Source organism: Salvelinus namaycush, chromosome 21 (assembly GCF_016432855.1).
Source record: "Salvelinus namaycush isolate Seneca chromosome 21, SaNama_1.0, whole genome shotgun sequence".
NCBI classification, from domain to species: domain Eukaryota; kingdom Metazoa; phylum Chordata; class Actinopteri; order Salmoniformes; family Salmonidae; genus Salvelinus; species Salvelinus namaycush.
This window is the reverse complement of record NC_052327.1, coordinates 6,355,851-6,371,761: the sequence shown is the minus strand read 5'-3', so window position 1 is coordinate 6,371,761 and position 15,911 is coordinate 6,355,851. Positions and strand designations below refer to the sequence as shown.

General features: G+C 41.8%; 1 protein-coding gene across 1 annotated transcript; it reads left to right on the top strand.

The window, feature by feature from the left end:
* The first annotated feature begins 12,582 nt into the window (after positions 1 to 12,582).
* On the top strand, positions 12,583 to 15,655 carry ifitm5 (interferon induced transmembrane protein 5). The gene is made up of 2 exons (XM_039016896.1): positions 12,583 to 12,789; positions 14,926 to 15,655. Exons 1-2 carry the CDS (start codon positions 12,583 to 12,585, stop codon positions 15,145 to 15,147), a joined length of 429 nt encoding a protein of 142 aa, XP_038872824.1. The 3' UTR covers positions 15,148 to 15,655.
* The last annotated feature ends 256 nt before the right edge of the window (positions 15,656 to 15,911 follow it).

Genomic DNA, 15,911 nt, shown 5'->3' with positions numbered 1-15,911 from the left:
ACATTGTCAAGACTAAACCAATTCACCTTGGTGGTGTGCAGACTGGTTTTATATTATTCTTAACGATTTCGCACAAACCAGAAAAAAATGCAACAATATGTCTGTGAAACTATATATTCACAGTATTATGAATGAATTGTGGTTTATTTAGTGGCATTACATAGTGTGACTGATTTTACTAATTGCATTAGTACTGTGCAAAGTTAGATCCCCCTACACTCCCCCTACATCGGGCTTCCAGTGGGGAGACCTGAGGTCAACCTATTTATATACATATATATTTATATACATGAATATATTTATATACATATTTATGTATATACATATATGTGTATGTATATATATATATATATATATATATATGTTAGCTTGATGTTGGCTGTGAACGTTTCCTAACGTTAGCTAACAGTTAGAAAGGGCTGTGTGTGGCAAACAAAAATTGAGAAGATGGAGAGCAGCGGAAGCACCAGGGGCGAGTAAAGTCACTAGTTGTCAATTAACTTGTAGTTAAACGCTAGCAAATGTTGAACACGGTTAGTTATGATGCATTTTATTGTGTTGCTCAATTTACTTTTTCATATTTAGCAGAGAAACTAGCTATGTTAGCTAACTAGAAACTTATTCAGCCTCATCTTAGGTAGCTAGCTAACATTAGCTGGTGTTAGGTTCTAATTTGTGACTCATTTCAGGAAACAAGACGTATGCCTTTTTTGGCAAATGCCTTCTGGAACATGTGAACTTTCATGTGCCTTAATAACAAACTGTAAATACAAATAAAATGGTTAATTTACGAGCCTAGTTGTTTTAGCCATGGAAAAAGGCGGCAACCTTCCCGCTAGCCATGATTGCCTGAGATTATGAGTGGGCTGGATAATGCCGAGAGATGAGTTCGGTTTGGTCTGCCATGTAGCACGTTTCTGTCTGTAATATGAGCTGGTCAGTATGTGTAGGTAATTCTTTCTAAGGTGGCTTTTTTGAAAGATATCACTTAGTAGAACTGCATAAGTGTTGCTCTCCACTTTCTGGAGGACCGCGTTTTGATATCAATGGAATTGGAGTATGACATCTCAGGGAATTTAGAAAATTCTGGCATTTGATTGCAAATATGCAGACGGAGTCGAAAAGAGAACACACAGAAGGCTGTTATATAAAAAACCTGTCTCCGGATTACATCTTCAAACTAAGGGCAACCGAGGCATAAGTGACAGAGGGAGAAGCGTCCATCCATGTATACGGTTAAGAGAGTCTAGCTAGCTACATTTTCAGATATTACACATTTCTAATTTTCAAAGTGTCAAAGTCTATTTAAGTACCTCTCTTGTCTTTCTCCTCTTTATTTCCTTTCTCCTTTTATTTCCTATTGCTATTTGGTTCTCACTATTTAAATTACTTACACACACATACAAACACACACATGGAAAGAGAGCGAGAGCAGCTACTGCTGTCATGTACTGTTAATGTGCACTCATGATGCCAAAGTGTGTGTCACACTGGTACAAGGCCGTCTTCGACGGGCATCAGAAGACGGGGCAGGGGAGAAGGAAGTGGGAGTTCTACTCCATCATGGAAGAGGTTCTTTGGTGATCCTGCGGTGACCCCAACAGTCATTATACAGTATAATAATTTGCCATACGCAACACTCACACTGTCACTCACACCATCCCTAACATCACTACACTCACACAACATACAGCACACAATACTAATTACACTGTCACTCACACCATCCCTAGCAGCACTACACTCACACAACATACAGCACACAATACTGATTACACTGTCACTCAACCAGCACCTCCACAGACAACCCCCACACAGCACGCTACAGTAACACTGACAGCCTCTCACCCTCTACTACAACACCTTATAACCCTCATGCCAACACCCCTCCCTGCACACAACCTAAAAAGAAGGCGAAACTGGACAACATCATTGCACCTCAGAAACAAACACTTCAAGCACAGATTGAGAGGAACAATATTCTTCAACAGTCTACTGCTGCACTCCAGAATTTCATAGAACAGCAGTCTAAATCTATTTATTTATTGTTTAATTGTGCACTAATAAATAATTGTCCTGAGACTTTGCTTGATTGCATGTTTAACTGAAATCATTAATAACTAATTGTCATGGCTATTTTGGTTGTTTAATTGTACACTAATAAATAATTATCCTGAGATTTTCCTTGATTGTATGTTTAACTGAAATCGTTAATAACACACTTTTTTTTATTTTTTTTTATTGAAATGTAAACTTTTTCATTGAACTGTGGCTTTGCTAAACACACAAACATTTTTCTCATCTAGTCCCAAAATAATTATTGATTAAATGTGGTTATGCACTATACTAATTTTGCTAGGTGGACGTCAGTGATGGGTGGGTGCATGTGTGTGGTTGGGTATACATGTGTGTGAGTGTAGATGTGTGTTGTAGCTTATAGAATTCTAGTCAGGTTGTCCCTCTTCAGCATTGCTGCCTGTCAAACAGCTGCCCTTTGGAGGTCTGAGGCAGGGTTAGGGACGGGGTCAATGGTGGCCTCTTCTGGTATTTCCTCTGTGATCCCTCAATGTCTCCACGTGTCGAACTGTGGACCTGGTTGAAATGCTTTTGTTCATCTTCAAGGTGGCTATTGTTTCTGAATGGGACAATTAAGTGCACACTCAGGGGGTACGCAGAATCCCAGAGCAGATGTTATTGCTTGGGTAGTGGGTTGGTCACCAGGTGGGCCTTGAGGTTGCTGGTCTTGTACACTCTGGCATCGTGCACAGAACCAGCATTCCCGGTAAAGATGTTTGTAAACATGAGCTGTCTGCCACTCCCCTGAACCTTTCCTGGTTGGCCATCAGCCCCAGGGAGACCAACACCCTATTTTTAATGGATCCACCTCTGAGGAACTAGAGGAGCCAGGTCCTCACACAGTATCTGGAACAAAGCTAAATAAAATCTGTTAGCTCTGTCTTTCAGCTAAAAAATCAACAATCTTAAGTAATCTGCAATTTATTGTTGTTGCATTACTGCACAAGTGCAATGCAAAATCTGCCAGTAGATGGCGGCAGTAGCCTATTGAATGGCAGCTTACAATTGTTTACAGTGCAGAGAATCTTTAATATACTGTACAAAAATATAAACACAACATGCAACAATTTCAAAGATTTTACTGAGTTACAGTTCATATAATGAAATCAGTCAATTGAAATAAATTCATTAGGCCCTAATCTATGGATTTCACTACTGGGAATACAGATATGCACAATTTGCCTCAGGATCTCGTCACTGTATTTCTGTGCATTCAAATTATCATTGATAAAATGCAATTGTGTCTGTTGTCCGTAGCTTATGCCTACCCATTCCATAACCCCACTGCCACCATGGGGCACTCTGTTCTCAACTCTGACACCAAAAAAACTGCTCGCCCACGAGATGCCATACACGCGGTCTGCAGTTGTGAGGCCGATTGGACGTACTGCCAAATTCTTTAAAATAATGTTGGAGGCGGCTTATGGTAGAGAAATTAACATTCAATTCTCTGGCAACAGCTCTGATGGACATTCCTGTAGTCTGCATTCCAATTGCACGTTCCTTCAAAACTTGAGACATCTGTGGCATTGTTATGTGTGACAAACCTGCACATTTTGGAGTGGCCTTTTATTGTCCCCAGCACAAGGTGCACCTGTCTAATGATCATGTTTAATAAGCTTCTTGATATGCCACACCTGTCAAGTGGATGGATTATCTTGGCAAAGGAGAAATTCTCACTAACAGAGATGTAAACAAATTTATGCACATCATTTGAGAGAAATAAGCTTTCTGTGCGTATGGAAACTTTCTGGGATGTTTTGTTTCAGCTCATGAAACATGGGACCAACACTTTACATGCTGCGTTTATATTTTTGTTCAGTGTAGTATAACTTATGAGGATGGTGTTAGTAAATTCATTAATTATTGGTAAAGCATTACTATTTACGTCTGGATACTGAAACATGTATATGCCTATATTTGGATATACACAATGCAAATAGTCCGGGTAGCCATTTGATTACCTGTTCAGGAGTCTTATGGCTTGGGGGTAAAAACTTTGTGTATTAGACTTGGCACTCCGGTACCGCTTGACATGCGGTGGTAGAGAGAACAGTCTATGACTGGGGTGGCTGGGGTCTTTGACAATTTTTAGGGCCTTCCTCTGACACCGCCTGGTGTAGAGGTCCTGGATGGCAGGCAGCTTAGCCCCAGTGATGTACTGGGCCGTTCGCACTACCCTCTGTAGTGCCTTGGGGTCAGAGGCTGAGCAATTGCCGTACCAGGCAGTGATGCAACCAGCCAGGATGCTCTCGATGTTGCAGCTGTAGAACCTTTTGAGGATCTCAGGACCCATGCAAAATCTTTTTAGTTTCCTGAGGGGGAATAGGCTTTTTCGTGCCCTCTTCACGACTGTCTTGGTGTGTTTGGACCATTCTAGTTTGTTGTTGATGTGGACACCAAAGAACTTGAAGCTCTCAACCTGCTCCACTACAGCCTCGTCGATGAGAATGGGGGTGTGCTCGGTCCTCCTTTTCCTGTAGTCCACAATTATCTCCTTAGTCTTGGTTACGTTGAGGGATAGGTTGTTATTCTGGCACCACCAGGCCAGGTCTCTGACCTCCTCACTATAGGCTGTCTCGTCGTTGTCGGTGATCACTGTTGTGTCGTCTGCAAACTTAATGATGGTGTTGGAGTCGTGCCTGGCCATGCAGTTGTGGGTGAACAAGGAGTACAGGAGGGGACTGAGCACACACCCTTGGGGAGCTCCAGTGTTGAGGATCAGCGTGGCAGATGTGTTGCTACCTACCCTCACCACCTGGGGGCAGCCCGTCAGGAAGTCCAGGATCCAGTTGCAGAGGAGGTGTTTAGTGCCAGGATCCTTAGCTTAGTGATGAGCTTTGAGGGTACTATGGTGTTGAACGCTAAGCTGTAGTCAATGAATAGCATTCTCACATAAATGTTCATTTTGTCCAGGTGCGAAAGGCCAGTGTGGAGTGCAATAAAGACTGCATCATCTGTGGATCTGTTTGGGCGGTATGAAAATTGGAGTTGGTCTAGAGTTTCTGGGATAATGGTGTTGATGTGAGCCATTACCAACCTTTCAAAGCACTTCATGGCTACGGACGTGAGTGCTACGGGTCCTGTAGTCATTTCGGCATTTATGGTGGTCTGCTTGAAACATGTTTGTATTACAGACTCAATCAGGGACATGTTGAAAATGTCAGTGAAGACACCTGCCAGTTGGTCAGCACATGCCCGGAGCACACATCCTGGTAATCCGTCTGGCCCCGCAGCCTTGTGTATGTTGACCTGTTTAAAGGTCTTACTCACGTCGGCTACGGAGAGCGTGATCACACAGTTGTCCGGAACAGCTGATGCTCTCATGCATGCCTCAGTGTTGCTTGCCATACGAAGCGAGCATAGAAGTGATTTAGCTCATCTGGCAGGCTTGTGTCACTGGGCAGCTCACGGCTGTGCTTCCCTTTGTAGTCTATAATAGTTTGCAAGCCCTGCCACATAAGACGAGCATCGGAGCTGGTGTAGTATGATTCAAACTTAGCCCTGTATTGACGCTTTGGCTGTTTGATGGTTCGTCGCAGGGCATAGCAGGATTTCTTGTAAGCTTCCGGGTTAGAGTCCTGCACCCTTTAGCTCAGTGCGAATGTTGCCTGTAATCCATGGCTTCTGGTTGGGGTATGTACGTACAGTCACTGTGGGGATGACGTCCTCGATGCACTTATTGATAAAGCCAGTGACTGATGTGGTGTACTCCTCAATGCCATCGGAAGAATCCTGGAACATGTTCCAGTCTGTGATAGCAAAACAGTCCTGTAGTTTAGCATCTGCTTCATCTGACAACTTTTTTACAGACCGAGTCACTGGTGCTTCCTGCTTTAATTTTTCCTTATAAGAAGGAATCAGGAGGATAGAGTTGTGGTCGGATTTACCAAATGGAGGGCGAGGGAGAGCTTTGTACGCGTCTCTGTGTGTGGAGTACAGGTGATCTTGAATTTTTTTCCCTCTGGTTGCACATTTAACATGTTGATAGAAATTTGGTAGAACTGATTTAAGTTTCCCTGCATTAAAGTCTCTGGCCACTAGGAGCCTCTGGGTGAGTGGTTTCCTGTTTGCTTATTTCCTTATACAGCTGACTGAGTGCGGTCTTAGTGCCAGCATCTGTCTGTGGTGGTAAATAAACAGCCACGAAAAGTATAGCTGAAAACTCTCTAGCCAAGTAGTGTGGCCTGCAATTTATCACAATATACTCTACTTCAGGCGAGCAAAATCTAGAGACTTCCTTAGATTTCGTGTACCAGCTGTTGTTTACAAATATGCACAGACCCCCCCCCTCCCCCTCCTCGTCTTACCGGAGTGTGCCGTTCTATCTTGCCGGTGCAGCGTATATCCCGCTAGCTGAATATCCGTAATTCAGCCACGATTCCGTGAAACATAGGATTTTACAGTTTTTGATATCTCGTTGGTAGGATATTCATGATCGTACCTCATCTAATTTATTGTCCAATGATTGCACGTTGGCGAGTAGTATTGACAGTTACGGCAGCTTTCCCACTCGCCTTTTCCGGGTCCTGACGAGGCATCCCGCTCTTTGTCCTCTGTACCTGTGTTTCTTCCTCTTGCAAATAACGGGGATGTTGGCCTTGTCGGGTCAAAAGTTTAGACACACCTACTCATTGAAGGGTTTTTCTTTATTTTTTACTATTTTCATGATTCCATATGTGTTATTTCATAGTTTTGATGTCTTCACTATTATTCTACAATGTAGAAGATAGTGAAAATAAAGAAAAACACTTGATTGAGTAGGTGTGCCCAAACTTTTGACTGGTACTGTATTATGAGATATATTGGACGTACTGTATAATGTATGTAATAAACATTTTAATACTACATGTGTCACATATATGAGCATATACATTACAGGTCAAAAGTTTTAGAACACTTACTCATTCAAAGTTTTTTGGGGTAATTTTTTTAAAACAATTTTCTACATTGTAGATTAATAGTGAAGACATCAAAACTATAAAATAACACATATGGATTCATGTAGTAACTAAAAAAATGTTAAATCAAAATACAGTATATTTTATATTTGAGATTCTTCAAATAGCCACCCTTTACCTTGATGACAGCTTTGCATTCACTCAACCAGCTTCACCTGGAATGCTTTACCAACAGTCTTGAAGGAGTTCCCACATATGCTGAGCACTTGTTGGCTGCTTTTCCAAACCATCAGTTTGGTTGTGGTCAGGGGATTGTGGAGGCCAGGTAATCTGATGCAGCACTCCAGCACTCTCCTTCTTGGTAAAATAGCCCTTGCACAGCCTGAAGGTGTGTTGGGTAATTGTCCTGTTGAAAAACAAATGATAGTCACATTAAGCCCAAACCAGATGGGATGGTGTTTCGCTGCAGAATGTTGTGGTAGCCATGTTGGTTAAGTGTGCCTTGAATTCTAAATATATCACAGACAGTGTCACCAGCAAAGCACCCCCACACCATAACACCTACTCCATGTTTTACGGTGGGAAATACACATGCGGAGATCACCCACACCGCGTCTCACAAAGACACGGCAGTTGGAACCAAAAATCTCTTATTTGGACTCCAGACCAAAGGACAAATTTCCACCAGTCTAATGTCCTTTGCTTGTGTTTCTTGGCCCAAGCAAATCTCTTCTTCTTATTGGTGTCCTTTGTGGTTTCTTTGCAGCAATTTGATCATGAAGGCCGGATTCACACAGTCTCCTCTGAACAGTTGATGTTGAGATGTGTCTGTTACTTGAACTCTGTGAAGCATTTATTTGGCTTGGAATTTCTGAGGCTGGTAACTCTAATGAACTTATCCTCTGCAGAAGAGGTAACTCAGGGTCTTCCATTCCTATGGCGGCCCTCTTTAGAGACAGTTTCATCATAGCGCTTGATGGTTTTTGCGACTGCACTTGAAGAAACTTTCAAAGTTCTTGAAATGTTCTGTATTGACTGACCTTTATGTCTTAAGGTAATGATGGACTGTCATTTCTCTTTGCTTATTTGAGCTGTTCTTGCCATAATATTATGGACTTGGTCTTTTACCAAATAGGGCTATCTTCTGTATACCCCCCTACCTTGTCATAACACAACTGATTGGCTCAAACGCATTAAGAAAGAAAGAAAGGCACACCTGTTATTTGCAATGCATTCCAGGTGACTACCTCATGAAGCTGGTTGAGAGAATGCCAAGAGTGTGCAAAGCTGTGATCAAGGCAAAGGGTGGCTATTTGAAGAATCTCAAATATAAAATATATTTTGATTTGTTTGACACTTTTTTGGTTACTATATGATTCCATATGTGTTATTTCATAGTTTTGATGTCTTCACTATTAGTCTACAATGTAGAAAATTATGAAAATAATGAAAAACCCTTCGAATGAGTAGGTGTTCTAAAACTTTTGACCGGTAGTGTAAGTATTATACATATGTACATATACATTTATGTATATAAGTTAGAAATATTTAACTTATATGAAACTGGCCAATTATTGTATATTTTAACAATACATCTATAAGTATATATATGCATATATGTTTCCACGATATACAGTGGGGCAAAAAAGTATTTAGTCAGCCACCAATTGTGCAAGTTCTCCCACTTAAAAAGATGAGAGAGGCCTGTAATTTTCATCATAGGTACACTTCAACTATGACAGACAAAATGAGAAAAAAAAATCCAGAAAATCACATTGTAGGATTTTTAATGAATTTATTTGCAAATTATGGTGGAAAATAAGTATTTGGTCAATAACAAAAGTTTATCTCAATACTTTGTTATATACCCTTTGTTGGCAATGACAGAGGTCAAACGTTTTCTGTAAGTCTTCACAAGGTTTTCACACACTGTTGCTGGTATTTTGGCCCATTCCTCCATGCAGATCTCCTCTAGAGCAGTGATGTTTTGGGGCTGTTGCTGGGCAACACGGACTTTCAACTCCCTCCAAAGATTTTCTATGGGGTTGAGATCTGGAGACTGGCTAGGCCACTCCAGGACCTTGAAATGCTTCTTACAAAGCCACTCCTTCGTTGCCCGGGCGGTGTGTTTGGGATCATTGTCATGCTGAAAGACCCAGCCACGTTTCATCTTCAATGCCCTTGCTGATGGAAGGAGGTTTTCACTCAAAATCTCACGATACATGGCCCCATTCATTCTTTCCTTTACACGGATCAGTCGTCCTGGTCCCTTTGCAGAAAAACAGCCCCAAAGCATGATGTTTCCACCCCCATGCTTCACAGTAGGTATGGTGTTCTTTGGATGCAACTCAGCATTCTTTGTCCTCCAAACACGACGAGTTGAGTTTTTACCAAAAAGTTCTATTTTGGTTTCATCTGACCGTATGACATTCTCCCAATCTTCTTCTGGATCATCCAAATGCTCTCTAGCAAACTTCAGACGGGCCTGGACATGTACTGGCTTAAGCAGGGGGACACGTCTGGCACTGCAGGATTTGAGTCCCTGGAGGCGTAGTGTGTTAATGATGGTAGGCTTTGTTACTTTGGTCCCAGCTCTCTGCAGGTCATTCACTAGGTCCCCCCGTGTGGTTCTGGGATTTTTGCTCACCGTTCTTGTGATCATTTTGACCCCACGGGGTGAGATCTTGCGTGGAGCCCCAGATCGAGGGAGATTATCAGTGGTCTTGTATGTCTTCCATTTCCTAATAATTGCTCCCACAGTTGATTTCTTCAAACCAAGCTGCTTACTTATTGCAGATTCAGTCTTCCCAGCCTGGTGCATGTCTACAATTTTGTTTCTGGTGTCCTTTGACAGCTCTTTGGTCATGGCCATAGTGGAGTTTGGAGTGTGACTGTTTGAGGTTGTGGACAGGTGTCTTTTATACTGATAACAAGTTCAAACAGGTGCCATTAATACAGGTAACGAGTGGAGGACAGAGGAGCCTCTGTGAGAGCCAGAAATCTTGCTTGTTTGTAGGTGACCAAATACTTATTTTCCACCATAATTTGCAAATAAATTCATTAAAAATCCTACAATGTGATTTTCTGGATTTTTTTTTCTCATTTTGTCTGTCATAGTTAGAAGTGTACCTATGATGAAAATTACAGGCCTCTCTCATCTTTTTAAGTGGGAGAACTTGCATAATTGGTGGCTGACTAAATACTTTTTTGCCCCACTGTATGCCCATATATAACTTTTCCGTATGGGACAGTAATTAACGGTTTCAACATTTCTATATGCCGTGTCACATTATTTCCTGCTATAAGTGGACTGGTTGCGCTGGTGGACAGAGTTGATCCGTGAGACACATTTGACAGAAGTGCCGAAAGTAAGAGCAAATTTAGAATTGAACCGTTTTTCATGGTCTAGTATCGAAAAAGTACAGACATTTCGGTATTCTGTGCAACACTATGTGTGTGTGTTTGTATGTAGCCTATGTATGAACCACTGAGCCCAAATTGATGCTCCATGTCACGTCTTAAATGAACTTGTCCGCTTTAACAAAGTGCCTGTAATTACAATGTTTTCCCATCACTCTTGCTGCTTTTGCACCTGTATGATCATTTGACCTTTCTATTATTCTGATATTTTCTTTTCTATTATCTGTTCATAAAAATACTGTACATAAAAAGTACAACTCGAAGCGTTGCCCTGACATTTTTTTGGTTTTAAACAGGAGATTTCAACAAGAAGTTTTATCTTTTTAAGACGACCAAAGCTGTACGATATGTGCTGTAGACTGATGTTCTTTAGATATTCATCGGGTACAGTAGACAATAGGCCAGAGGAGGGCGCTCTCGTCTCATTTCAGATGACCGATACTCAACCTCCGTTTGACACTGCCATGGTTCCCCAGTAGGGAGCAGCACTGTTTCAAGTTTTAATGTCACATGCACAAGTACATTGTGTTAGGATCTAATTCTCAGAGTAAAAAAACTCTACGGACACTTTGAAAGCTTAACCAAGTGATGTTATGTGTGTGTGAGCAAATTGAGTGTGTGTTTGTTGGAGTGTCAGTGTGCATGAGTATGTAAAGTCCTGTGAGTGTGCATAGAGACAGTGTAAAAATAAAATACAAGGGTCAACTCAGATAATCCGTGTAGCCATTTTGTTAGCTTTTTGGCAGTCTTATAGCTTTGGGGTTGAAGCTGTTCAGGAGGCTGTTGGTGTCAGACTTGATGCATTGGTACCGCTTGCCGTGCAGAAGTAGAAAAACAGTTTATGGCTTGGGTGTCTGAAGTCTAACAATTTATAGCATATTGACTGCTTGGTATGGTAACAGCACCACTCTCTGTAGCGCCATGCGATCAAGGGCGGTGTTGTTACCATATCAAGCAGTGATGCAGCCAGTCAAGATGCTGTCAATGGTGCAGCTGTATAACTTTTTGAGGATTTGAGGGCCCATGCCAAACCTTTTCAACCTCTATAAACTATTTATTTGTTTTTTTTGCTCTGACATGCACTGCCAACTGTGGAACCTTATATAGACAGGCGTGTGCCATTCCAAATTATGTTCAATCAGTTGAATTTACCACAGGTGGACTCCAATCAAGTTGTAGAAACATCTGAAGGATGATCAATGGAAACAGGATGCACCTGAGCTGAATTTCGAGTCACATAGCAAAAGGTCTGAATTCTTGTGTAAATAAGGTATTTCTGTTTTATATTTTTAATGCATTTGCTAAAAATTCTAAAAAACTTTTTCATTTTCTTATTATGGGGTAATGTGTGTAGATTGATGAGGAAAATGTTTTATTTAATCCATTTTAGAATAAGGCTGAAATGTAACAAAATGTGGAAAAAGTCAGGTAGTCTGAATACTTTCCAAATGCACTGTATATACATGTTTGGCTACAAATGCTTTACATAATCCAGCTCTAGTTGAAATGATCATTTAAGTGTACAAGTACCATCCTGAATAGGGTTAAACAATGCTCACACTGAGGACAGCAGAAAGTGTGTATTAGTCACTGTAATGACTTCAGCTAGCTAAGGATCCAACTCTATAGTAACGAGGCTCTCTAAACACGGGATCGCCAACTCAATCCCAGGCAGCTCTTTGTGACAGTTTGAGCGAGCGAGCCCAGACCTAACAAACTTGTCAAATAATCAACTATTCACTGTCTTCAATCTGGACCATGATTACAGTAGTTGAATCAGGTGTGTTAGTGCTGGAACAAAAGCCTGCACACCTATCTATCCAATTAGAGACCCCTGATCTGAATTCAACAAACTGGTCTCTCTCTCTCTCTCTCCCTTCCTCTCTCTCGTTCTCTCTCTCGCTCTCTGTCTGTCTGTCTGTTTCAGTCTTTCCTTCTCTCTGTTCGCTCTCTCTTATCCCTTGGTCTGTCCCAGAGGCCCGACCACATAATGACAGGCCTACAGGTCCCTGCCCAACGCGCCCTCTCACTGTCACCACCCTCCACAGGGGCATAAAAGCCCCACACAGGAGCCATGACACACTAGGAGACGCCATCTCAGCAGAGGTCACAGAATTAGCCAGCTTCTTTTCAACAAATCAAGGACATTCAGGACCAGACAACAAGAATTGAAGAAGCCAAAAGAATGGACAACCACACATACAACTACCCGTCCGACTGCACCCCTCTCACCAGCTGCAAGTCGGCCCGCAAGCCGGCGGGCTCCACTGTGGTGAATATGGGCACGGCAGGCAAGAAGCCACCCAGTGACTACCTAGTCTGGTCCCTGTGCAACACCCTATATGTCAACTTCTGCTGTCTGGGATTCATGGCTCTTATCTACTCAATTAAGGTGAGTTCTTTACAAGGTATATGTCTCTCTCACTTTCCCCATGTCTCTCTCTCTCTCTCTCTCTTTCCCCAAGTCTCTATTTAAACCTGTCTCACTAATGATTATGTTGTAGCTGTTATATTGTTAGCTAAAATAGAAGCAACACAGAGATAGGTTGAACAGCCAGCATAAGTTGAACACAAATAATGAGTGTTAAATTGCATCCGTTTAAAGTCCACGTTTACAGCTGCCATACAGTACTATGTAACTGTAGTAATATTGAGTCTCCTGTAAGATTCATGTGCTGTCTAAGGCTTCTCCGTAAGCCAAACTAGATGAGGGAGTCCGTGTGTCCTGCACCACAGGAATGGGGGATGTGGACTGGGAATGGCACAGTGGCCCAAAATCACTTCCCCTGTAATGAAACAGAGCCCAAATTAGAGATTGGCACCGCCACCGGCAGCCTGACTGAAGAGTTTAAAACTGGCGTAATTGGCATCTTACTAATAGGCAAGTGCTGATGGGAGATTAAAGACTAGCATGGTAGAAGGGGTCCCATACGAGAGAGAATTGTGAATGTAGACACAGATCTAGGATCAGTTTGCCATCCAATTCCAACTCTAAACCTAACTATTTGGGGGAGAAAAACTGACCTAAAATCAGTGTCTAAAGCCGACTGAATGTTTCTCCAAATAAACCAGATATGTTATTAGTGGCCAGAAATATGCCAAATGTCTTAGACCAATGTTTTACCAGTACAATTACTAACTTAAGCAGGGCAGACTTCAAACAGTGTATTCGTCAAGAAATACAGGTGTATTAACCTGGTCATAAGACCTACATGGTGGGCCTGTGTAGGTTGAAAAGGAAGGGTATATTACTGGTAACTTTCAACGCTTACCAGTAAACTACTGTAATTTTGGAAACTTTCAAGGATTTCATGAAATGTAATATAAAATATGATTACAAAAATAGAATGACAAAGTTGTAAAACATTATCCTAAATGTAACCCATAAATTTAGTGAATACCGTTGGTGTTTAATATGAGGGTTTCAGTATTAAATATGATTTATATATATTTTTACACACTTTTATTTATTTTACTATGTCAATATGTCTTTGTTGTATATGCTTTTGTCGGCAAACTGGTGGCAGTCGTGAAAAAAGTCAATAGCTGGAAGTGTTGCAGAAAAAAACGGACATTGTTAATAAATGCTTTTTTCATTAACTCACGCTATTTTCTCTTGAACCATATAGTCCATCCACTTTTTGAACCATATAGTCTATCCACTAGAAACACATGGATAATATGGACACAGATCTAAATATGAAGAAAAAAATACATATTTTACATGAATATATTACCCGTGTCATTATTACATACTTTCCATTTGAACCATATCCAGATGTAACGGATGTGAAATGGCTAGCTAGTTAGCGGGTACGCGCTAGTAGCATTTCAATCAGTTACGTCACTTGCTCTGAAACCTAGAAGTAGGGTTGCACCTTGCTCTGCAAGGGCCGCGGCTTTTGTGGAGCGATGGGTAACGATGCTTCGTGGGTGTCAGTTGTTGATGTGTGCAGAAGGTCCCTGGTTCGCGCCCGTGTCGGGGCGAGGGGACGTACTGAAGTTATACTGTTACATTGATGCTGTTGACCCGGATCACTGGTTGCTGCGGAAAAGGAGGAGGTTGAAAGGGGGGTGAGTGTAACGGATGTGAAATGGCTAGCTAGTTAGCGGGTACGCGCTAGTAGCATTTCAATCAGTTACGTCACTTGCTCTGAAACCTAGAAGTAGGTTTGCACCTTGCTCTGCAAGGGCCGTGGCCTTTGTGGAGCGATGGGTAACGATGCTTCGTGGGTGTCAGTTGTTGATGTGTGCAGAGGGTCCCTGGTTCGCGCCCGGGTCGGGGCGAGGGGACGTACTAAAGTTATACTGTTACACAGAGATTGAAAAAAACATCCTAAAACCTTTCATGATGATAACATTAGAGAACCTACACCCGAGGCCTCTCCTAATTTAAGCCCCATCAATAAAATCAACTTTCTCGCTCTCTATCTCACGCTCTCTCTCAATTCAATGAAATAAACTTAGGGTAGCACTTACATTACAGTGCTTACATCGCTTTTAACAATTGCTCCTCTCTCCCGTCCAGGCCAGGGACCAGAAGACCCAGGGGAACTTGCAGCTGGCCCAGGAGTGCTCGGACAAGGCCAAGTGGTACAACATCCTGGCGGCAGGCTGGAACCTGCTGGTGCCCCTGTTGGTGGTGGTGCTGCTGGTGCTGTTGCTGGTTCACCTGGGCACCTCACAGGGCTCCTTCGACTTCTTTGGAGAGGACGGCTTCCAGAGCTTCATGAAACTCTTCAGCAGGTAGAGAGAGACAGATGTAGAGAAACATACGTAGAGGGTTATATACTCTGCCTGTTAAACCGTGTTGAAATACACACAGAAAGGCTGTATTGCTCATAGAACTTGGAGCAGGGTTTATCTGAAAACGTGAGGGTTATTTATGCGGATTTAAACAACGCACTTTTAAAATGTGTTGCATGACAGTCAATCGTGAGCTGTAGTAGGCTATTGTAAACTTTTTTGGGGTACGGGGATTATGTGCCACCTGTCAATTAAATATTTAATGTTTTTGGGGCGATTTAGCGTACATTGAAGGCTGGTTAGTGGACAGAAGATATCGAAGAACAGAATGATAGATGTAGAGAATTAAAGGAGAAGATGGTGGATGGAGACTGGTGGATGCTTCCCTAAAAGCCACCCAACAACCACCTGACAACGGACTAATGACCTCTTTACATCATGGGTCACTTTTTTTCCTTTATAAATATTATCAAGACATTAACTAATTGTTGTTCTAATGTACTATTATATTATTATTGCTGTTATTTTTTATTGGTAGCTGTATTGTTCGCTAAAGGCTAGTATCATTGTCACTGCATTGGATCTTGACCATTTCTAGACCCCTTTGTGAAAAACAAATGTGAGAAAGTAAAATAAAAAATGTCACAACTACAGAAGGTTTGTACTACTGAATTGTTTCAGCATTATTTTTCTTTCCCATCAATGGGTTTATTTGCAACATTAAAGGCAGAATTTTGAGGTCAGTAATAAAAGAAAAATAGTGTCTAA